Below are 24,126 nucleotides of genomic sequence, written 5' to 3'. Positions count from 1 at the left end.
GTGGCAACCAAAGTAAACATTTTAAAAACACTATAGGCCTAACAAAAATGTCCTGAAGTTTGATTTGCTCATTGCTGCCAGTTTGTGACTGTTCTCATCTGAATCTAACTACAGTCCCACAAAGTAGGTAGAGGGGATTTTTTTTTTTATACAAACAAAGAAGCTAAGGCTCAGAAATTATTGTTCAACAGATTATTGACTGCCTGTCCCACTAGGATGTAAGCTCCCTGAAGGCAGGGCCATTGTTTATTTTCTTCACTGCTCTAAGCCCTGTTCCTAGAATAGTACATGCATACTAGACACACAATAAATATTTACTGAATTAATGAGTGATGAATAAATGAAAACAGGTTAAGTCACATGGCAAATAATATCTATGTTTATGTACCAGATACTCCTCATGATTGATTGATTGATTTATACTGAAGTATAGCTGATTTACAATATTATATTAGTTTTAGGTGTACAACGTAGCGATTCGATATTTTTTATAGATTATGCTCCATTTAAAGTTATCATAAAATATTTGCTATATTCCCTGTGCTGTACGTTACATACTTGTATCTTATTTATTTTACACCTGGTACTTTGTACCTCTTAATCCCCTTCCCCTAACTACAACTCCCCCCATCCCTCTCCCTGCTGGTAACCATTAGTTTACTCTCTGTGAGTCTGTTTCTGTTTTTTTATATTCATTCCTTTGTTTTATTTTTTAGAGTCCACATATAAGTGAAAACATACAGTATTTGTCTTTCTCTGTCTGACTTGCTTACTACGCATAATACCCTCCAGGTCTATCCTTGTTGTTGCAAATGGCAAAATTTCATTCTTTTTTATGGCTCAGTGTATTCCAGTGTATATATATTATATACCACATCTTCTTTATCCATTCATCAGGGTTTTTTTAATTACTATTTTTTTATTGAGGTATAGTTGATTTACAATGTTGTGTTCATTTCAGGTGTACAGCAAAGTGATTCAGATATACATACATACGTACATATATATATATTCTTTTTCAGATTCTTTTCCGTTATAGGTTATTACAAGGTATTGAATATAGTCTCCTGTGCTATACAGTAGGTCTTTATTGTCTATCTATTTTATATATAGTAGTGTGCAGGTACTCCTCATATTTTATCTCATTTTAATCCATACAACATTCTGTAAGGCTAACATTAGCCTCATTTTAAGAATGAGAAAACTGAGGCTCAGAGAGTTAAAGTAGGTTGCCTGAGTTCATATAACTCATAAGATAGAGAATCAGGACCAGGAAGGACCCGGATCTTCCTCTGACTGCTAGTTCTTTTTGTTCTTCTACCCTGCACTCTGCCACCATAGCCATAAATATCGATTCTCTCCCACCTCATCCTCCCAGATATTGGCATTTTATTCTGCCGATCAATGCATCACATCTGCCTAGAACAGGGGTCTGCACACTTTCTCTGTAAAAGGCCAGATAGTAATTATTTTAAGTTTTGCTAGACTAAATACTTTTACTTCGTCGCAACTACTCCATTGCCATTGTAGCATGAAAGCAAAGACAAAATGCAAATAAATGGGTATGGTTGTGTTCCGGTAAAATTTTATTTACTGAAAGAGGCAGCAGGCCAAATTTTGCTTGAGGGCTGTAGTTAGCTGATTCCTGCCCAATGAGACAGAAAAATTATCTTATTTAAAAGGTGACAAGCTAGCTAAGTGGCTAGCTCACTGTATAGATATTTAAATTCTTTTCTAGTTCTTTGGCTTGACTTCATAGTTCATAGAAAATATTTACCATATACACCTTAAATTACCCCAACATTGCAGTGGTGTGCTAGTAAATGTTTAACAACTGGTTGTCTCAGAGGATACAAAAAGTTTGGATGTGTAGTTTAACAATGTATGGCTTCTGTGGTAGAGGCACTCCTCACGTGGCCAGTTTCAAGCCACCAATATGACATCACTGAACGTGGCATGGGGATGAGAGGCAGCAGATGCTGACTTCAACATACCACTGTCTGCAGGCATGTATCCATTTGTATCCTCTTGGCCGAAGTAACAGAAACCTCAACTAGTTCCCACAATAAGTCAAATGTGTTATGTTACCTAACAAGCTAGATAGAGTGGCTCCAGAATTGGTTAGTTTAGTGGCTCAGTGACATCATTAAGGTTCCAGCTTCTTTTCGTCTTTCTGCTGTGCCTGCAAGACGACTTATTGACTTTGTCTTCAGGCCAGCTTCCTTCATGGTGAAGAAGTGACGGCTGTAGTTCCAGGTGTCATATCCAGATTCAAAATGTCTATAGGAAGAAGCAGGGCTTGTTTCTTTCCTGCGTCTTTTCTTAAGAGCAAGGAAATCTTTTCCAAAGGACTTTCCCTCATAGTTCATTGGCTGGAATTGCTTCACCTCCTAGCCTCTAAGCACTTACTGACAAGGGAAAGGGAAACCAATCAAAAGCCATTCCCTGAAACAATGGATTGGGCCACCCTTCCCTGAAGCAAATGGCTGCTGGAGAGAGCAGATAGAGTAGATCCCTGAACCAAACCAGGGCTATGACAGAATGGAGGAGAGGTGGACTATGGATTGGGGATAGGCAACCAGCTCTGTCTGCTGCAGTAGGCTGTGTATATTAAAGTGAAAATACAAGTATGATAGATCTTTTAAATGAGTTTTTCTTTGAGTGTTTAATATTGGGGAGGAAAGTAGTTGACTATTAAAAGTAACCTACCCATGACTTCCCTGGCGGTCCAGTGGCTAAGACTCCACGCTTCCACTGCAGGGGGCGCGGGTTGGATCCCTGGTCAAGGAACAAAGATCCCGCATGCTGCGTGGTGTGGCCAAAAAAAAAAAAAAAAAAAAAAAAGTAACTTACCCATGACACAAAGTTATGTTTTGGAGGCACTGACCCTTAAGCTCCAGAGTGTCAGAGACTCCTCTGGTTGTTTTGAAATCAGGGAGAGTTCCTTAGCTGATCAAGTCAGTGACCTTAGGCATGTTTCAGGGAAATGCCAATGGTACCATTTAAAGAACTGTATTTCTAGCTGCATCAGGCTGCAATTAACGTCCTACTGGTGTGCCTTCAGTGAGAATTATACGCGTATGATTAGGTTAAAATGTATATGAATTTACATCAAGGAATAAGGAAAAGTAGTGCAAGTAGTATAGGGTATTGGTTAGGAAAAGTAAGACTAGGGTTCATATCCCATTTCTGCTCCTTGGTAGTGATAATAATAATTAGGAAAATTACTGCATCTCTCTAGTCTGAGTTACGGTATCTGTAAAATAGGGATAATAATACCTACCATCTATGGTTGTTGTAAGAATTAAATGAGATACTGTCTATAACGCTGCTTCATAGCAATGTGGCCTATGGATGGTCTGAAAAGCTACCTCCATATTGTCGTTTTCACTTAGCCCAGTGCTTTGGCTATGACTCTGTCCCTCGGCCAGTGATTAACAATATTACCATTTCAAATAATAATTTTGACTTTCTGTCAATTGGTAGGCTTAATATTTGTAACAATACTGCTCTTCTAATACTTCTGATGGATTTATACTCTCCAGCCATTCAGTCCATCTCCTTTGTCAGTCTCCCCACATTCACAGGATGGCCAATTAAGATGAAAAGGGAGGCACTTCCAGGTCTTAAAAGTGAACAAACCTAAGTGGTCTACGTGGAATCACTCTTGTTGCTTTCGGCTGACTATCTTTGCTCTGCATTTGTTCTCTGAACTCACAGGCTGCCAATTTGTTCCCGTGGCTTCAAAGATGAACGCTTGCAAGGTTTTACTATGAGCCATTTTCTTGAGAAAGTCGTGGCTTTAAAGTAAAGTTTTGTTTATTAGACAGTTTGGTTTGTCCATAATTTACCAGGTGGTGCATGGTCTATGGTCACCAAACAATGTATGCTTAGTCATATTTGAAATGATGTTTTATTTATTTATTTATAAAGAGCAGATCTTTTTTTTTTTTAATATTCATTTTATTTATTTATTTATTTGGCTGCACTGGGTCTTAGTTGCAGCATGCAAACTCTTAGTTGCAGCATGCGGGATCTAGTTCCCTGACCAGGGATCAAACCTGGGCCTCCTGCATTGAGAGTGCAGAGTCTTAGCCACTGGACCACCAGGGAAGTCCCTGGTGTTTCATTTAATTAATATTATTTAAAATTTCTTCTGGTGATCATTATAAAATTGTACCCCAAATTGGGTGACTGGCTCAATCCAGTGGAAAAATCACCTGTTAAAACTCTGATTTAGTCTCTTAAAAAATTCATCCCTAACTGTAATTAAGAAGCTTGATTGACATGCCAAAGTATACCATACGAAACACTTGATCTCACAGTTCTTGTGGGACCACATTCAGGCCTCGTTTAGTTGGGCCTGGCTGGCTTGGCGCAGGGTCTCACAAAGCTGCCATCAAAGTGTCAGCCAGAGTGTGTTCTCAACTGGAGGCTCAACTAGGGAAAAAAATCTGCTTCCTAGCTCACTTGGTTGGCAGAATTCATTTCCTTCTGTTGTAGGACTGAGAGCTTTAGCTTTTTGCTGTCACTTTAGCTTTTTGAGGCTGTCCTCAGCTCCTACTGGCTACCCATAGTTCCCTGCCACATGGCCTTCTCCATGGCAGTGTGCAACACAGCGGCCTGCTTCTTCAAGGCCAGTAGGAGAGTGAGAGTTGGCTAGCAGGGCTGAGTCTTATTCAGCATGACCTAATCATGGGAGTCATGTGCCATCACTTGTGCTGTATTCTGGTTAGAAGCAAGTCACAGGTCCCACCCACACTCAGTGGAAGGGATTACACAACGACAAGAACAGCAGGATGTGAGACCATAGGGGTAGCTGAGACTCTGTCTACCACAAGGAGCTGTGTGTGTCTTGCTTATCACTGAATCCTTGGTGTCCGGAATAACGCCTAACACACATTAGATGCTCCATAAGTGTTCGTAGTTGAATGAATTAATGTTGCAGATATTACTTCTTTGAATCATGTGTTGCTTATTTTTTTTCCCCAAGTCTATGGTTTACCTTTTCGTCTTATTTATTACGTTTTGGTGTATAGACATGTTAAATTTTAATTTAGACAAATCAACAAAATTTTCCCTTGGTTTGTTAACATCACTTTACATCTCAGGGAGTCCTTTTCCCATCCAGAGGTTAGATAATTATTTGCATATGTTTTCTCCTAGATTTTAAATGACTTCTTTTTTACATTTAACTCTCATCTATCTAGAAGGTTAAGAACTAAATGGAGGGACTTCCCTGGTGGCACAGTGGTTGAGAGTCCACCTGCCAATGCAGGGGACACAGGTTCGAGCCCCGGTCCGGGAAGATCCCACACGCTGTGGAGCAACTAAGCCCATGCACCACAACTACTGAGCCTGCGCTCTAGAGCCCGCGAGCCACAACTACTGAGCCCGTGCACCACAACTACTGAAGCCCACATGCCCTGGAGCCTGTGCACCACAACTACTGAAGCCACTGCAATGAGAAGCACACGCACCGCAACGAAGAGTAGCCCCTGCTTGCCGCAACTAGAGAAAGCCCACACACAGCAACGAAGACCCAGTGCAGCCAAAAATAAATAAAATAAATAAGTTTATTTTTTAAAAAAAGGAATTAAATGGAGAGTTGTAATGGGAGGTAGCAAATAATCCTTTTTTTCCCCATCCCTCTTTGCTACCTTATTTAGTTGTATTGAATTATTATGTGCTAGCTTCTGGGCTTTCTATTCTGTTTCACTTATTTTTCATTCTCCTCTTGCTTCAATTTTTTCCATCTAAGAATTATAGCATTCTTGGTCAGAAAGGCCAATGCAGTTACCGTCAGAATTATTCAGTATAATAATTAAGACATAGCCTAAGCTGTTGTAACAGAAAGACTCCAGAATGGAGAGCCTCAAATAAAGCTGAGGCTTATTTACCTTTGGTGTAACAGTGAGGGGTGTGTGAAGTCAGGAGCTGGAGAGGCACCTCTTCCCCACAGAGTCGTTTGAGGACCCAGGCTCCTTCTGTTCTGTAGCTCTGCCAGCCCCTAGGGCGATGTCTGGGCCTGTGTGGTAGGAAATGTCTCATCCCCACATCCACATTCCAGTCTATGGGAAAGGAGGTGGTGGAAGTCTTAAGAAAGTGCCTTTGCCTTTGAGCTGAGGAACCCAAAGTGGCATGTATTATTTTGCTCATATCCCTTTAGTCTAGACTAAACCACGTTGCCACATCTACCTTCAAGGTATGGTATCCAAACTGTCGTCATGGATTTGGCTAAAAGTCGAGAAGATCTGTTATTAAAAAAAGAAGGGGGGAGAGGTTCCAAGGACAACTAATGGTCTTTGCACCAGACCAGTATTCATAGTTAACGAATAATCATATTTAACAGGAAAGTAATAATCATTTTCTCCAAGTGAAAAACTATCTTTGGATATGGCAATAAAATACAACTATGTCCTGATTTTTGGTTTTAGATGGCCAGTAACCCATGTTCCAGGTAGCATTCTATGCCAGTCTTGAATGCCAACAGGAAATCACTGGACAGCAGACCCTTCCAAGATCATAACTGGGCTGTTGGAATAACTTGGAAAAGAAGAAAAAAGAACTGAAACCATGGCAAAAGTAAATAGAGCTCGGTCTACATCCCCACCGGATGGAGGGTGGGGCTGGATGATTGTGGCTGGCTGTTTTCTTGTTACCATCTGCACCCGGGCAGTAACCAGGTAGGTGGGACTTTCTTCTCGATTTATTATCAGATGACCTGGCTTGTCTTTTTTTCTAAGTCGGCTTCATTCTAGTTCTGAACCTGTCATTGTGAAAATATATGTGTAAATATATGCTTTGTTCGTGTGTGTGCATTTCCTTTGACTGCTCGGATACCTTTTTCTTCGCAAGGAATGTGATTTTCTGACACTTAAAAGTCATGGATAGTGGTCTCTTATAATCTCTGACACATAAACCTGGAGTGTTAGGACATTTTTCAGCTAAATATTATGGCTATGCCAGACATTTCTTTTCACAAGCAGCTCATCCCACAAAGGACAAATATATAAGCTCAAAATAGTCCTTGAAAACCTCTCAGCTCACCAGAATACTGAGCCGTTGGAAGCTTAAAGCCTAGAGTTTAAATTCTTTTGCTTCATTTTGCACTTGGCTGCGGTAGTGGAGGCTGATTTCTAGGTTGAAGGAGAGAAAGAGCATAAATATAGGGATTCTCTCATCTCATTTGGTCATGTTTCCTCTTTTCCTTTTACCCAAGGGCATAGCCTTGACTATACTTAAGTTAAACGTGCATACACTGAGATGCATTCATCTCATTTACATTTGGAATAAAGCCACACTTGAAATCTGCATGTGCTAGCTCTCTCCTCTAGAGGTGCCTTCATTCAAATTGAACTCTGTTGCTCTTCTCTGGCAACACTCCCTTGGCAGCCGGAGAAACTGATTTGCACTACATAACTTCACTTGATGGCATCATCAATAAAAGCATCGATGTTCCCCCCATAGCAAATAGATAATGCAGGAAAGAAGCAGGATGTTTGTTTTTGCTACAATAAGGATTCGTTGATCATGTGTCAAAATAAACTGTAGATTTGTTTAAAAAAATACGATGGTTGAGTCTGATTTTTCTCCCGTCTAGATTATGGATCTTGTGTTCTGGGAGTGAGGAGGTCATAGAGTTAAAAGGCATCTCTTTCATCTTGGTTCTTACATGTGGAAGCTTTCATCATTCCCATGAGAGGAAAGTTCTGGAAGTGAGCTTAGTGCTTTTATGAGATGGGCAGCTGGGAACCAGAAAAGAGGATGGTGGCTGGCAGCAAAGGCCTGTTTTCAGAGGTTCCTGGGAGAGGCTGAGAGGAGGATACCTGAGCACAATAGGCTCAGAGGAGAAAAGGGTGACACACCAGGAAGCAGCCAAGAGAACTGGAGACAGAGACAAGGAAAGCAGCCTGCACGGTGATTTGTCAATTCAGAGGATCAGTGCCTACTGGGCAGTTAATTCTTTTTCCAGTTTTATTGAGAACTAATTGACATTCATCGCTATATAATTTTAAGGCACACAGCATGATTTTTTTAATTGAAGTATAGTTGATTTACAGTGTTGTGTTAGTTTCTGGTGTACAGCAAAGAGGTTCAATTTTTTTAATGTGTGTGTGTGTGTGTGTATATATATATAACTGAATATATATATTCTTTTCCATTTTGGTTTATTACAGAATATTGAATTTAGTTCCATGTGCTATACATTAGGACCTTGTTATCTACCTATTTTATGTATAATAGTTTGTAAGCATGATGATTTGATTTACATATACTATAGGTTCAGCTAACATCCGTCTTCTCATATAACTACAGTAAAAAGGAAAGAAAAGAAAAAAGAAAAAACTTTTCTCTTCATGATGAGAACTCCTAGGATTTATTCTCTCAACAACTTTCCTATATATCATACAACAGTGTTAGCTGTAGTCATCATATTGTTCATGACATCCCTAGTACTTATTTATCTTATAACTGGAAGTTTGTATTTTTTGACCACCTTCCTCCAATTCCCTTCCCCTCCCCACTCCCTGCCTTGGTAACCATAAGTCTGATCTCTTTTTATAAGTGCTTGGTTGTTGCTTTAAATTCCACATATATTTAAGATTATACAGTATTTGTCTTTCTCTCTCTAACTTATTTCACTTAGCAGAATGCCTTCAAAGTCTGTTCATATTATTGCAAATGGTAGGATTTCCTCGTTTTTTCTGGCTGAATAATATTCCATTGTATATACATACCACACCTTCTTTATCCATTCATCCATCCATGTCTTGGCTATTAAAAATCATGCTGCTATGAGCATGGGGGTGCAGATATCTTTTCTAGTTAGTGCTTTCATTTTCTTTGGATCTATTCCCAACAGTGGAATATCTGGATCACATGGTAGTTCTATTTTTATCCCTACTCTTTTCTATGGTGGCTGTACCAATTTACAATCCCATCAACAGTGCATAAGGGTTCCCTTTTCTTTGCATCCATACCAGCATTTGTTATCTCTTATCTTTTTAATGATGACTATTTTAACAGGTGTGAGGTAATAGCTCATTGTGGTTTTAACTTGCATTTCCCTAACAACTAGTGACGTTGAGCATCTTTTCATGTACCTGTTGGTCTTTAGTATATCTTCTTTGAAGAAATGTCTATTTAGGTCCTTTGCTCATTTTTTAAATTGGGTTATTTGTTTTTTTACTATTGAGTTGTGTGCATTCTTTGTGTGTTTTGGATATTAACCCTTTATCAGATATGTGGTTTGCAAATATTTTTTCCCATTCTTTTCACTTTGTTGATGGTTTCTTTTGCTGTGCAGAAGCTCTTTAGTTTGATGTAGTCCTGCTTGTTTATTTTTTTTATTTTGTTACTTGTGTTTTAGGTGACATATCCAAAAAATCATTACCAAGACCCATGTTGAGGAACTTTATTCCTATGTTTTCTTCTAGTAATTTCATAGTTTTGGGTCTTACATTTAATCCTTAAATCCATTTCAAGGTAATTTTTGTGAGTGGTCTAAAATATGGGTCTAGTTTTATTCTTTTACATGTGAATATCCAATTATCTCAGCACTATTTACTGAAGAGACTGTCTTTTCTCCATTGAATATTCTTGGCTCCCTTTTCAAACATTAGTTGATGCTTAGGTTTATTTCTGGGTTCTCAGTTCTGTTCCACTGGTTTGTCTGTTTTTATGCCAATACCAAACTGTTTTGATGACTACAGCTTTATATTATAGTTAGAAATCAGGAAGTGTGATACCTCTTTCTTAGGATTTCTTTGGCTATTTAGGGTCATTTGTGGTTCCATATACATTTTAAGAGTGTTTTATCCACGTCTGTAAAAAATGCCATTGGATTCTTGATAGGAATTGCATTGAATATATAGATGGCTTTTGATAGTGTTGACATTTTAATAATGTTAATTCTTCCAGTCCACAAACATGGGATATCTTTCCATTTATTTGTGTCTTCTTCAGTTTCTTTCACTGATGTCTTGTAGTTTTCAGCATAGAGATCTTTCATGCCCTTAGTTAAATTTACTGTATTTGATGCTATTGTAAATGGGATCAATTTCTTTATTTCTTTTTCAGAAATTTTATTGTTAGTGTATACAAACACTACTGATTTTTGTATGTTAATTTTATATCTGGCAACTTACTGAGTTCATTGATTAGACCTAAGAGCCTTTTGGTTGTGTATTTAGGATTTTCTATATATAAAATCATATCATCTGCAAATAGAGACAATTTTACTTCTTCCTTTACAATTCTAATACCTTTTATTAATTTTTCTTGCCTGATTGCCAAGGCTAGGACTTCTAGGACTATGTTGAATAGGAGTGATGAGAGTGGCCATCCTTGTCTTGTTCCTCATTTTAGAAGAAAATCTTTCAGCCTTTTACCATTGAGCATGATATTAGCTGTGGGCTTGTGACTTATGGCTTTATTATGCTGAGATATGTTCCTTCCATGACTAATTTGTTAAGAGTTTTTATCATAAATGGATGTTGAATTTTGTCAAATGCTTTTTCTGTGTCTATTGAGATGATCATACAATTCATTTCTTTCATTCTATTAATATGATGTGTCACACTGATTGATTTGTGTATGTTGAACCATCCTTGCATCCCAGGAATAAATTCCACTTGAACCTGGTGAATGATCCTCTTAATATGCTGCCAATTCAGTTTGCTAGTATTTTATTGAGAATTTTTACATCTGTACTCATCAGGAATATTGGCCTGTAGTTTTCTTTTCTAGTAGTATCCTTTTCTGGTTTTGGTATTAGGATAATGCTGGTCTCATAAAATGAGTTTGGGAGTGCTCCCTTCTCTTTGATTTAAATAATATGCTTAAAAGTTAAACCATACATCTGGAAGGTAAAAATTCAAACAATATAGAAACATATAAGATAAAGCCTTTTTCTCCTCACTTCCTGAATCCCTGTTTCACTGCCTAAAGTTAATCTCATAAATAGTTTCTTGAGATCTGTCCAGAAATTTTTTTAAAAACCTTATGTCCATATATAAAGCATGTTCTTTTCATTTACACCAATGGGATCATATTATACACACTGTTTTGAACTTCTTTTTTTTTGCTTAATGATATCTTTTGGAAATATTTCCATATCAGCACATATGGCTCTACCTCACTGAAAGGTAGGTGCTTAAAATTTCACCATATGGATGTTTCCATAATTTATTTAAAACATTTTTTTTGATGGACATTTATATTGCTTGCTGGGTTTTGCTTTACAGACAATGTTACCATTTATAATCCAGGGCATTTAAAAATCATATTTCACTCTTACCTTGTAACTGATGATGCTTCCTTACACATAAAATTTATATAAGCTTAAAGTTGTGCAGGCTATTAAAGTAGTCATTCTTATTTATTTACTCCCTCTGTTTGTTAATGTGCATTGCTTACATATTTTTTCTTCAAGACATCTTGTTACCAAACACATTATCTATGTTAAGAATCATATTTCAGGACTTCCCTCGTGGCACAGTGGTTAAGAATCCGCCTGCCAATGCAGGGGACATAGGTTTGAGCCCTGGTCTGGGACAATCCGACATGCCGCAGAGCAACTAAGCCCATGTGCCACAGCTAGTGAGCCTTCGCTCTAGAGCCCATGAGCCACAACTACTGAGCCCATGTGCCACAACTACTGAAGCCCATGTGCCTAGAGCCTGTACTCCACAACAAGAGAAGCCACCACAATGAGAAGCCCTCATACCACAATGAAGAGTAGCCCCTGCTCGCTGCAGCTAGAGAAAACCTGCACACAGCAGCGAAGACCGAATGCAGCCAAAAATAAATAAATAAATAAATTTATATAAAAGAAAGAATCATATTTCCTAGTGTAATTACATGACATTCTATTAGTAAATTGATGAATTGAAGTTGATACTTGCAAAACAACACTTATTTTAAATGTTTAAAGAAAACCCCCAGCTCTGAGACCTATTTTTCTCTAAGTCTTCTGGGTCTAAATTAACTTAATTGCAATAGATGTCTAGAATCCTGTGGAACTGTGGAGCTCTTTTAACAGCAGCTGAATTCCTGTAAATAATTGCTAATGTTAGCTGAGCGCTTACTCTGTGCTTGTTGGCATTATTCCAAGCACTCTTCATTGATTAAGTCATTTAATCCTTATAATAACACACAGAGGTTGAATAATGTATCCAAAGTCACACGGTGAGTAAGTGGCAGTGCTTTTACCCACTGGGCTACACTGCCCAGTGGATTACTTACTGCATTGACTTAGTGGATAACTTCATCAACCAGAAAAAAGTCTTTACCAAATATCAGATGTTGTCAGCCTCCAACTCTACCAGAGAAGAATTTTATAGCAGAGTGAAAAGATAGAGACAGCAAGTATGTTGACCTCTTGAGAGAAAGCATCTTTGAGAACATTGTAACAAACAACACTTGGGTGATATTATGAACAAAACCTGTCAACCCCTGAAGGATGTTCAGAGTTGTTCGCTATTGCAGCATGATCTAATCCACTCTGACTGATACAGTCATGCTTCCCCAAATGCTTAATTTATAGATGAGGAAACCAAGACCCTGAGGGATTAAGAAGCTTCATCAAAACTCTCAGTTATTCAGCACAGGAATCAGAGATCAGAACCGAGTTCTCCTGACATCTGTCAGATGCACAAATATTCCAAGGGACAACAAAAATAATTTCTAAAGTGAGAAGCTCATGTGCTCCCAATAAAATTTGTTTGCTTTAAGGTCATGCCTGTGTTTAGAAGGCATAAATCATGAAACTTTACCATTTGAAAACTTCCACAGTCCTTTCCTTTTGGAGAACAAATTAAAATACAATAATTCTTCCCATATTTCATAAAAGTCACAGTCATTCAGAAGCATGTGGGACTTCCCTGGTGGCACAGTGGTTAAGAATCCACCTGCCAGTGCAAGGGATACGGGTTTGAGCCCTGGTCCGGGATGATCCCACATGCCGCGGAGCAACTAAGCGCATGTGCCACAACTAGTGAGCCTTCGCTCTAGAGCCCATGAGCCACAACTACTGAGCCCACATGCCACAACTACTGAAGCCCACGCGCCTAGAGCCTGTGCTCCACAACAAGAGAAGCCACTGCAATGAGAAGGCCGCGCACCGCAACGAAGAGTAGCCCCTGCTCACCGCAACTAGAGAAAGTATACACGCGGCAACAAAGACCCAACACAGCCAAAAATAAATAAATAAATAAATTTATATATTAAAAAAAGAAGCATATGTATGTGGTTATTAAATTTTACCTCTGACAAGCCTACTCACATGTTTGGGCAAGAATCTCAGGTGTTACTTCTGAATCTTACATACCTACAGTTTGATATGACTAGTCAAATCAGTTGGAAAAAACCCATCAAACAGAAAACAAAACAACAGAACAGACTTCCGGGTAAGATGGCGGAAGAGTAAGACGCGGAGATCACCTTCCTCCCCACGGATACACCAGAAATACAGCTACACGTGGAACAACTCCTACAGAACACCTACTGAACGCTGGCAGAAGACCTCAGACCTCCCAAAAGGCAAGAAACTCCCCACATACCTGGGTAGGGCAAAGCGGAGAGATTCCCGCACAGAGGATCGGTGCCGAGCGGCACTCACCAGCCCGAGAGGCTTGTCTGCTCGCCCGCCGGGGCGGGCGGCGCTGGAAGCTGAGGCTCGGGCTTCGGTCAGAGCGCAGGGACAGGACTGGGGCTGGCGGCGAGAACTCAGCCTGAAGGGGGCTAATGTGCCACAGCTAGCTGGGAGGGAGTCCGGGAAAACTCTGGAGCTGCCGAAGAGGCAAGAGACTTTTTCTTCCCTCTTGGTTTCCTGGTGCGCGAGGAGAGGGGATTAAGAGCGCTGCTTAAAGGGGGCTCCACAGACGGGCGTGAGTCGCGACTGAAAGCGCGGAGCCCAGAGACGGGCGTGGGACGCTGGGGCTGCTGCTGCCGCCGCCAAGAAGCCTGTGTGCGAGCACAGGTCACTGTCCACGCCGCCCTTCCGGGAGACTGTGCAGCCCGCCACTGCCGGGGCCCCGGGATCCAGGGGCGGCTTCCCTGCGAGAACGCACGGCACGCCTCGGGCTGGTGCAACGTCACGCCAACCTCTGCCGCTGCAGGCTCGCCCCGCACTCCGTGCCCCTCCCTCCCGCCCGGCCTGAGAGAGCCAGAGTTCCCGAAGAGGCTGCTCCTTTAACCCTTTCCTGTCTGAGCGAAGAACAGACGCCCTCCGGCGACCTACACGCAGAGGCGGGGCCAAATCCAAAGCTGAGACCCAGGAGCTGTGAGAACAAAGAAGAGAAAGGGAAACCTCTCCCAGCAGCCTCAGAAGCAGCGGATTAAAGCTCCACAATCAACTTGATGTACCCTGCATCTGTGGAATACATGAATAGACAACAAATCATCCCAAATTGAGGAGCCAGGAGTCAGTGCTGTGCCTCTGAGGTGGGAGAGCCAACTTCAGGACACTGGTCCACAAGACACCTCCCAGCTCCACATAATATCAAACGGCGAAAATCTTCCAGAGATCTCCATCTCAACACCAGCACCCAGCTTCACTCAACGACCAGCAAGCTACAGTGCTGGACACCCTATGCCAAACAACTAGCAAGACAGGAACACAACGCCACCCATTAGCAGAGAGGTGGCCTAAAAAGTCCGCAGACACCCCAAAACACACCACCAGACGTGGACCTGCCCACGAGAAAGACAAGATCCAGCCTCATCCACCAGAACACAGGCACTAGTCCCCTCCACCAGGAAGCCTACACAACCCACTAAACCAACCTTAGCCACTGGGGACAGACACCAAAAACAACAGGAACTACGAACCTGCAGCCTGCAAAAAGGAGACCCCAAACACAGTAAGATAAGCAAAATGAGAAGACAGAAAAGCACACAGCAGGAGAAGGAGCAAGATAAAAACCCACCAGACCTAACAAATGAAGAGGTAATAGGTAGTCTACCTGAAAAAGAATTCAGAATAATGATGGTAAAGATGATCCAAGATTCTATTTCCCAGATCCAAAATCTTGGAAATAGAATAGACAATATGCAAGAAACAGTTAACAAGGACCTAGAAGAACTAAAGATGAATCAAGCATCGATTAAAAACACAATAAATGAAATGAAAAATACCCTAGATGGGATCAATAGCAGAATAACTGGGGCAGAAGAACGGATAAGTGAGGTGGAAGATAAAATAGTGGAAATAACTGATGCAGAGCAAAATAAAGAAAAAAGAATGAAAAGAACAGAGGACAGTCTCAGAGACCTCTGGGACAACATTAAACGCACCAACATTCGAATTATAAGGGTTCCAGAAGAAGAAGAGAAAAAGAAAGGGACTGAGAAAATATTGGAAGAGATTATAGTTGAAAACTTCCCTAATATGGGAAAGGAAATAGTTAATCAAGTCCAGGAGGCACAGAGAGTCCCATACAGAATAAATCCAAGAAGAAATACGCCAAGACACATATTAATCAAACTGTCAAAAATTAAACACAAAGAAATCATATTAAAAGCAGCAAGGCAAAAACAACAAATGACACACAAGGGAATCCCCATCAGGATAACAGCTGATCTCTCAGCAGAAAATCTACAAGCCAGAAGGGGGTGGCAGGACATAATTAAAGTGATGAAGGAGAAAAACCTGCAACCAAGACTACTCTACCCAGCAAGGATCTCATTCAGATTTGATGGAGAAATTAAAACCTTTACAGACAAGCAAAAGCTGAGAGAGTTCAGCACCACCAAACCAGCTTTACAACAAATGCTAAAGGAACTTCTCTAGGCAAGAAACACAACAGAAGGAAAAGACCTACAATAACGAACCCAAAACAATTAAGAAAATGGGAATAGGAACATACATATCGATAATTACCTTAAGTGTAAATGGACTAAATGCTCCCACCAAAAGACACAGATTGGCTGAATGGATACAAAAACAAGACCCATATATATGCTGTCTACAAGAGACCCACTTCAGACCTAGAGACACATACAGACTGAAAGTAAGGGGATGGAAAAAGATATTCCATGCAAATGGAAACCAAAAGAAAGCTGGAGTAGCAATTCTCATATCAGACAAAATAGACTTTAAAATAAAGACTACTAGAAGAGACAAAGAAGGACACTACATAATGATCAAGGGATCGATCCAACAAGAAGATATAACAATTGTAAATATTTATGCACCCAACATAGGAGCACCTCAATACATAAGGCAAACACTAACAGCCATAAAAGGAGAAATCGACAGTAACACAATCATAGTAGGGGACTTTAACAGCCCACTTTCACCAATGGACAGATCATCCAAAATGAAAATAAATAAGGAAACACAAGCTTTAAATGATACATTAAACAAAATGGACTTAATTGATATTTATAGGACATTCCATCCAAAAACAACAGAATACACATTTTTCTCAAGTGCTCATGGAACATTCTCCAGGATAGATCATATCTTGGGTCACAAATCAAGCCTTGGTAAATTTAAGAAAATTGAAATTGTATCAAGTATCTTTTCCAACCACAATGCTATGAGACTAGATATCAATTACAGGAAAAGAGCTATAAAAAATACAAACACATGGAGGCTAAACAATACATTACTTAATAACGAAGTGATCACTGAAGAAATCAAAGAGGAAATTAAAAAATACCTAGAAACAAATGACAATGGAGACACGACGACCCAAAACCTATGGGATGCAGCGAAAGCAGTTCTAAGAAGGAAGTTTATAGCAATACAATCCCACCTTAAGAAACAGGAAACATCTCGACTAAACAACCTAACCTTGCACCTAAAGCAATTAGAGAAAGAAGAACAAAAACATCCAAAGTTAGCAGAAGGAAAGAAATTATAAAAATCAGATCAGAAATAAATGAAAAAGAAATGAAGGAAACGATAGCAAAGATCAATAAAACTAAAAGCTGGTTCTTTGAGAAGATAAACAAAATTGATAAACCATTAGCCAGACTCATCAAGAGAAAAAGGGAGAAGACTCAAATCAATAGAATTAGAAATGAAAAAGGAGAAGTAACAACTGACACTGCAGAAATACAAAAGATCATGAGAGATTACTACAAGCAACTCTATGCCAATAAAATGGACAACCTGGAAGAAATGGACAAATTCTTAGAAATGCACAACCTGCCAAGACTGAATCAGGAAGAAATAGAACATATGAACAGACCAATCACAAGCACTGAAATTGAAACTGTGATAAAAAATCTTCCAACAAACAAAAGCCCAGGACCAGATGGCTTCACAGGCGAATTCTATCAAGCATTTAGAGAAGAGCTAACACCTATCCTTCTCAAACTCTTCCAAAATATAGCAGAGGGAGGAACACTCCCAAACTCATTCTACGAGGCCACCATCACCTTGATACCAAAACCACACAAGGATGTCACAAAGAAAGAAAACTACAGGCCAATATCACTGATGAACATAGATGCGAAAATCCTCAACAAAATACTAGCAAACAGAATCCAACAGCACATTAAAAGGATCATACACCATGATCAAGTGGGGTTTATTCCAGGAATGCAAGGATTCTTCAATATGCGCAAATCAATCAACGTGATACACCATATTAACAAATTGAAGGAGAAAAACCATATGATCATCTCAATAGATGCAGAGAAAGCTTTCGACAAAATTCAACACCCATGTATGATAAAAACCCTGCAGAAAGTAGGCATAGAGGGAACTTTCCTCAACATAATAAAGGCCATATATGACAAACCCACAGCCAGCATCGTCCTCAATGGTGAAAAACTGAAACCATTTCCACTAAGATCAGGAACAAGACAAGGTTGCCCACTCTCACCACTCTTATTCAACATAGTTTTGGAAGTTTTAGCCACAGCAATCAGAGAAGAAAAGGAAATAAAAGGAATCCAAATCGGGAAAGAAGAAGTAAAGCTGTCACTGTTTGCAGATGACATGATACTATACATAGAGAATCCTAAAGATGCTACCAGAAAACTACTAGAGCTAATCAATGAGTTTGGTAAAGTAGCAGGATACAGAATTAATGCACAGAAATCTCTGGCGTTCCTATACATTAATGATGAAAAATCTGAAAGTGAAATCAAGGAAACACTCCCATTTACCATTGCAACAAAAAGAATAAAATATCTAGGAATAAACCTACCTAAGGAGACAAAAGACCTGTATGCAGAAAATTATAAGACACTGATGAAAGAAATTAAAGATGATACAAATAGATGGAGAGATGTACCATGTTCTTGGATTGGAAGAATCAACATTGTGAAAATGACTCTACTACCCAAAGCAATCTACAGATTCAATGCAATCTCTATCAAACTACCACTGGCATTTTTCACAGAACTAGAACAAAAAATTTCACAATTTGTATGGAAACACAAAAGACCCCGAATAGCCAAAGCAATCTTGAGAAAGAAAAATGGAGCTGGAGGAATCAGGCTCCCTGACTTCAGACTATACTACAAAGCTACAGTAATCAAGACAGTATGGTACTGGCACAAAAACAGAAAGATAGATCAATGGAACAGGATAGAAAGCCCAGAGATAAACCCACGGACATATGGTCACCTTATCTTTGATAAAGGAGGCAGGAATATACAGTGGAGAAAGGACAGTCTCTTCAATAAGTGGTGTTGGGAAAACTGGACAGGGACATGTAAAAGTATGAGATTAGATCACTCCCTAACACCATACACAAAAATAAGCTCAAAATGGATTAAAGACCTAAATGTAAGTCCAGACACTATCAAACTCTTAGAGGAAAACATAGGCAGAACACTCTATGACATAAATCACAGCAAGATCCTTTTTGACCCACCTCCTAGAGAAATGGAATTAAAGACAAAAATAAACACATGGGACCTAATGAAACTTAAAAGCTTTTGCACAGCAAAGGAAACCATAAACAAGACCAAAAGACAGCCCTCAAAATGGGAGAAAATATTTGCAAATGAAGCAACTGACAAAGGATTAATCTCCAAAATTTATAAGCAGCTCATGCAGCTCAATAAGAAAAAAACAAACAACCCAATCCAAAAATGGGCAGAAGACCTAAATAGACATTTCTCCACAGAAGATATACAGACTGCCAACAAACACATGAAAGGATGCTCAACATCTTTACTCATTAGAGAAATGCAAATCAAAACTACAATGAGATATCATCTCACAGCAGTCAGAATGGCCATCATCAAAAAATCTAGAAACAATAAATGCTGGAGAGGGTGTGGAAAAAAGGGGACACTCTTGCACTGCTGGTGGGAATGTGAATTGGTACAGCCACTATGGAGAACGGTATGGAGGTTCCTTAAAAAACTAAAAATAGAACTATCATATGACCCAGCAATCCCACTACTGGGCATATACCCTGAGAAAACCATAATTCAAAAAGAGACATGTACCAAAATGTTCATAGCAGCCCTATTTACAATAGCACGGAGATGGAAACAACCTAAGTGTCCATCATCGGATGAATGGGTAAAGAAGATGTGGCACATATATACAATGGAATATTACTCAGCCATAAAAAGAAATGAAATTGAGCTATTTGTAATGAGGTGGGTGGACCTAGAGTCTGTCATACAGAGTGAAGTAAGTCAGAAAGAGAAAGACAAATACTGTATGCTGACACATATATATGGAATTTAAGAAAAAAAAATGTCATGAAGAACATAGGGGTAAGACAGGAGTAAAGACACAGACCTACTAGAGAATGGACTTGAGGATATGGGGAGGGGGAAGGGTAAGCTGTGACAAAGTGAAAGAGCGGCATGGACATATATACACTACCAAACGTAAGGTAGATAGCTAGTGGGAAGTAGCCGCATAGCACAGGGAGATCAGCTCCGTGCTTTGTGACCGCCTGGAGGGGTGGGATAGGGAGGGTGGGAGGGAGACGCAAAAGGGAGGGGATATGGGAACATATGTATATGTATAACTGATTAAATTTGTTATACAGCAAAAAATAAAAAAAAAAACAGAACAAGGTAAAAAAACTCACAAGAAATAAATATAGTCCCACAAGTATTAAACCCTCCAAAACAATTTAGTGGAGAGAAGAGATTATGATTTACAACACCAAAATATCTTATTATCATTTGGGGTGCTTTCCTCTTAGTTGTCCTATGTTCTTCCACATTTCCAACTTCTGCATCTCTCTTTTACTAATTCTTTCTCTCAGCTTATAAACTCAGATTCTTCACACCTCTACTGTACCGTATCTAGCCACGTGCTCCTACATAGCTGCCATCCGTTCTTCCTCTTCCTTTCTCATTCACGTTCTTGAAGTTGCTGCTCAACCATTTCACTTCTTTATCTTCCAGTCACTTCTCTAGCAACTCTCAGCCTGCCTTCCCTCCTAATTTCTTTCCTTTCATACCTTGAACCTTGAACAATGTTTAAGGAGCACCCCATACATGGAAGCTATGGTACTAGATAGTTGGGATTCAATGCAAGATAAGACAGACATGGTTGCTGTCACAGAGCAAGAGTCTAGTGGAGAATACAAACAAATGCAAAGAACATCGCCACACAGTGTGGTAAGGGTCCAGCATGTAGTGGAAATACTTAAGAAAGGTATCAAGCCCAGACTCAGGTAGTCAAGGATGCCTTCCTGGAGGAGTTGACTATTATCTTGAGATTAAAAGAATGAGGGAGGCTGGGAGATCATCCTAGAAAAAAAAATGCTCAGAGGTGTGAAAAAGCATGTGTGGTATGTCAAAAGTTGTAGAAGTTCAGTCTCTCTGAAGTGAGGAATGCACCAGATGGGAAGAAAGGAGAGATGCTAAGAAGGACCAACTTATGCAGGGTCTCATAAGTCATGTTAAAAAGTTTGAAGCGGGCTTCCCTGGTGGCGCAGTGGTTGAGAGTCCGCCTGCCGATGCAGGGGACACGGGTTCGTGCCCCAGTACGGGAAGATCCCACATGCTGTGGAGCGGCTGGGCCCATGAGCCATGGCCGCTGAGCCTGCACGTCTGGAGCTTGTGCTCCACAACAGGAGAGGCCACAACAGTGAGAGGCCTGCGTATTGCAAAAAAAAAAAAAAAAAAAAGTGTGAAGCTTCAGGATCTGATTTGTCTTCTAGTGAGGAGGACACTTGGACCATGGAGTGTAGAATATACTGAAGGTAGTCAAGTGTGAATTCAGGAAAATCAGGAGGGTTTTGGCTGTAGTCCAGGAGAGAAGTGTTGTCATGAATGATAAATGATAAAGGCAATGGAGCTCCTTGGCAGCATTTGAAAGATATGTATAAGGTAGAATAAGCAGAATTTAATAGTTGATTAGATCAGTGGTCCTAAACAGGCTGACTTTGCTCTCCGGGGGGACCTTTGGCAGTGTCTGGAAACATTCTGAGCAGAGGCCAGTGACGCTGCTAAACATCCTGCAATGCACAGGACAGCCCCCAGGACAAAGAATTATCAGGTCCGAAATGTCAGTAGTGCTTCGATTGAGAAACCCTGGGCTAAGGATAACTTAACTATTTTGATACTGAGGCTATATCCAAGAAATCATTATTCACTTAAATCGAAGGTCTAGTGGTTAGGAGAAAATAATAGACTTTTTGTACTAGTCTAGCAATCTTTAGGATGTTAAGAAACATCGTAGAGTTTCCTGTTATTATTGTACCAAATTAAAACTAGTATAAGGCTGTTGCAGTTAGCTCATGCTTTAGAAAAAGTTCTGCAATATTTTAATTAAATTTAAATTTATATACTCAGCCGGGTAGTTTATGTTATCATTCTCTGCATTTTCGTTGTGACTATGTTTCAGTACTCCAAACTCTGATATAATTATTAACCTAGCATCGGATCTACTATAGCACGTTGTCTGGTTTCTTAAATCAGTGGAAGGGGAAGGACAACTTTTTTTTTTTTTTTTTCCATACGCGGGCCTCTCACTGTTGTGGCCTCTTCCATTACGGAGCACAGGCTCCGGATGCGCAGGCTCAGCGTCCATGGCTCACGGGCCCAGCCGCTCCGCGGCATGTGGGATCTTCCCGGACCGGGCCCGAACCCGTGTCCCTTGCATCGGCAGGCGGACTCTCAACCACTGCGCCACCAGGGAAGCCCGGAAGGGCAACTTTTGATGTCCCTTTGATAGATATAATCCCATACATTGCTCAGCGTGGAGGACAAGAACGGGACTCTGGTGAATACGGAGGTGTGCCATCCGGAGGGCCTCAGCTACAGGGTGAACATCAGCAGGCAGCTTGCAGCTGTCAGTGTCCGCAGGGTCCCCCTCACCTGCGCAGAGCTGCCTCTCCCGAGAGCTCGCCCCTCCAGCGGGGCCCATATCCAATGATTGACGGAGGGAGGTGCGTAAAGCCCCTCCCATTTCCCTGGGGATTGGCTGAGGCCTGTCAGGCCTACATCTGTTTGCCCAGCTCTCTCTGCCTAATCCTGCTCCCGTCCTCTTCCTTCCACAAGTGTTGATCCCTCTCCGTACTCTGTACATCAAACTCCATCCCAATACCTTGTGGGACTTAGAATTTAGCACCCTATACCAGGGGTCTCCAACCCCCGGGCTGCGGACAGATACCAGCCCGCGGCCTGTTAGGAACAGGGCTGCGCAGCACGAGGTGAGCAGGGTGAGAGTGAGCGAAGCTTCATCTGCCGCTCCCCATCGCCTGCATTGCCTCCTGAGCCATTCCCCACCTCACCCCACCCCGCCCCGCTTCGTGGAAAATTTGTCTTCACGAAACCGGTCCCTGGTCCCTGGTGCCGAGAAGGTTGGGGATCGCTGCCCTATACCGTCCCTTTTCTCTTTCTTATCACCAGGACTGGCAACATAATTACAGGGCCTGGTGCAAGATGAAAATGAAGGACCCCTTGATCAAAAGGCAGGAAAAAAAGGGCTGGTAAACGTACTAAAATGGGAAGCTTTTCCTTTTTTCAGTGGTCTCAGTTTTTCACAGTGTTAAAAATTTACTATTTAGTGTTGTTCTGAGTAAAGAAAATGGAAATGTTAAGTTAGTAGCACAAATCTGCCGTTCATCTTTATATTACCGGTAGCCTTACCTTTTACATTCCTTCTGTGTCATCATTTTCAGCATAAGCGATCAGCTAATTCAGAGAAGCAACATGAGTAAGAAAGGATCTGATAGGAATCCTTGGCCCTTTGTCTTTCTTAAAACACCATTGCCTTCTTCTGCATTTGAAGCAAGTTTTGGTTTGAAAGGAAAGCATGGTCTCTCTCACTCCCCTGTGCACATGCTCACTCAGTTGTAGGTGTAACACACTTACCTGGTACTCAGTCTGAGTCTTACTGGACTCCCACACAAGAGTCTACTGGAATTCTGTGCCCTGGGGCATCTCTAAGACTATGTGCAAATGGAAAAGCACAGAATTGCAGACTGAAGAATCCGGAGCTCTCTGCTCACATGCATGCTTCGTTGTCCCATTGGACTTCACTTACAGAATGCAAATTCAAAGATAAAATTATTAGGAATTTTAAGACAGTGACAGCTGAGTTAAACCAAGTTTAATGCTTCTGAGTGCCAGATTCTGTGCGACTGTGTAGGTTGTATGCCCATGAAGCTGGACCTTCATAACACAGCAGTCCTGATTCACCCTGATCCTCTTCCCCCTTCTTTAACTTTTCCATCACTCACTTTTACATCCAGCAGCAACTGGAGAGGAAAGAGAGAGTAAAAGAACAGGTTATTAGGGGCTGCTGAAGCATAATGAGTTGGAATGTGGTCCTATCCAAGGAGACAGATATCCTCCTATCTCATCTCCAAGCTGCAAGGCCTGAACTCTTTCCCTGCTATCACGGAGCTCTAAAAGCTTCCTGTCCTGAATTATCTGTGTGCGGTTCATTCCAAACTATTGCTTCTGGATCACTTATGTCTTGTTTTCCCTAAGTAATTAGCTATTTTTCAGCATAAAAATTTCTCTGTCTCTGTTTCTGTCTCTGTCTCTATATATACACCCCCATACATATGTATATACACACACACAGATAAATTTCTGATTGTATAAGAAATCAGGTTCACTGTAAAATAATTCAAAATGCAGAATAAAGACAAAAAAATCATTTATAACCTCACATGCACATATAATGACTGGATACATTTTGGTTTATATGCTTTCAGGCTTTTTCTA

The 24,126-nt window shown here is 40.6% G+C and overlaps 1 protein-coding gene across 1 annotated transcript in view; it reads left to right on the top strand.

Annotated features, from left to right (window-relative positions):
- Window positions 1-6,483: 6,483 nt before the first annotated feature.
- Window positions 6,484-24,126, top strand: part of SLC16A12 (solute carrier family 16 member 12) — a gene marked incomplete at both ends in the record, with an annotated part of 29,484 nt that continues 11,841 nt past the window's right edge. The window contains 2 exon segments of the mRNA XM_079697297.1: window positions 6,484-6,543; window positions 6,547-6,686. Of these exon segments, the coding sequence (XP_079553423.1) occupies window positions 6,484-6,543; window positions 6,547-6,686 (200 nt within the window).

Source organism: Hyperoodon ampullatus (genome assembly GCF_949752795.1).
Source record: "Hyperoodon ampullatus genome assembly, chromosome: 1".
NCBI classification, from domain to species: Eukaryota; Metazoa; Chordata; class Mammalia; order Artiodactyla; family Ziphiidae; genus Hyperoodon; species Hyperoodon ampullatus.
This window is presented reverse-complemented; position numbering and strand designations above follow the sequence as displayed.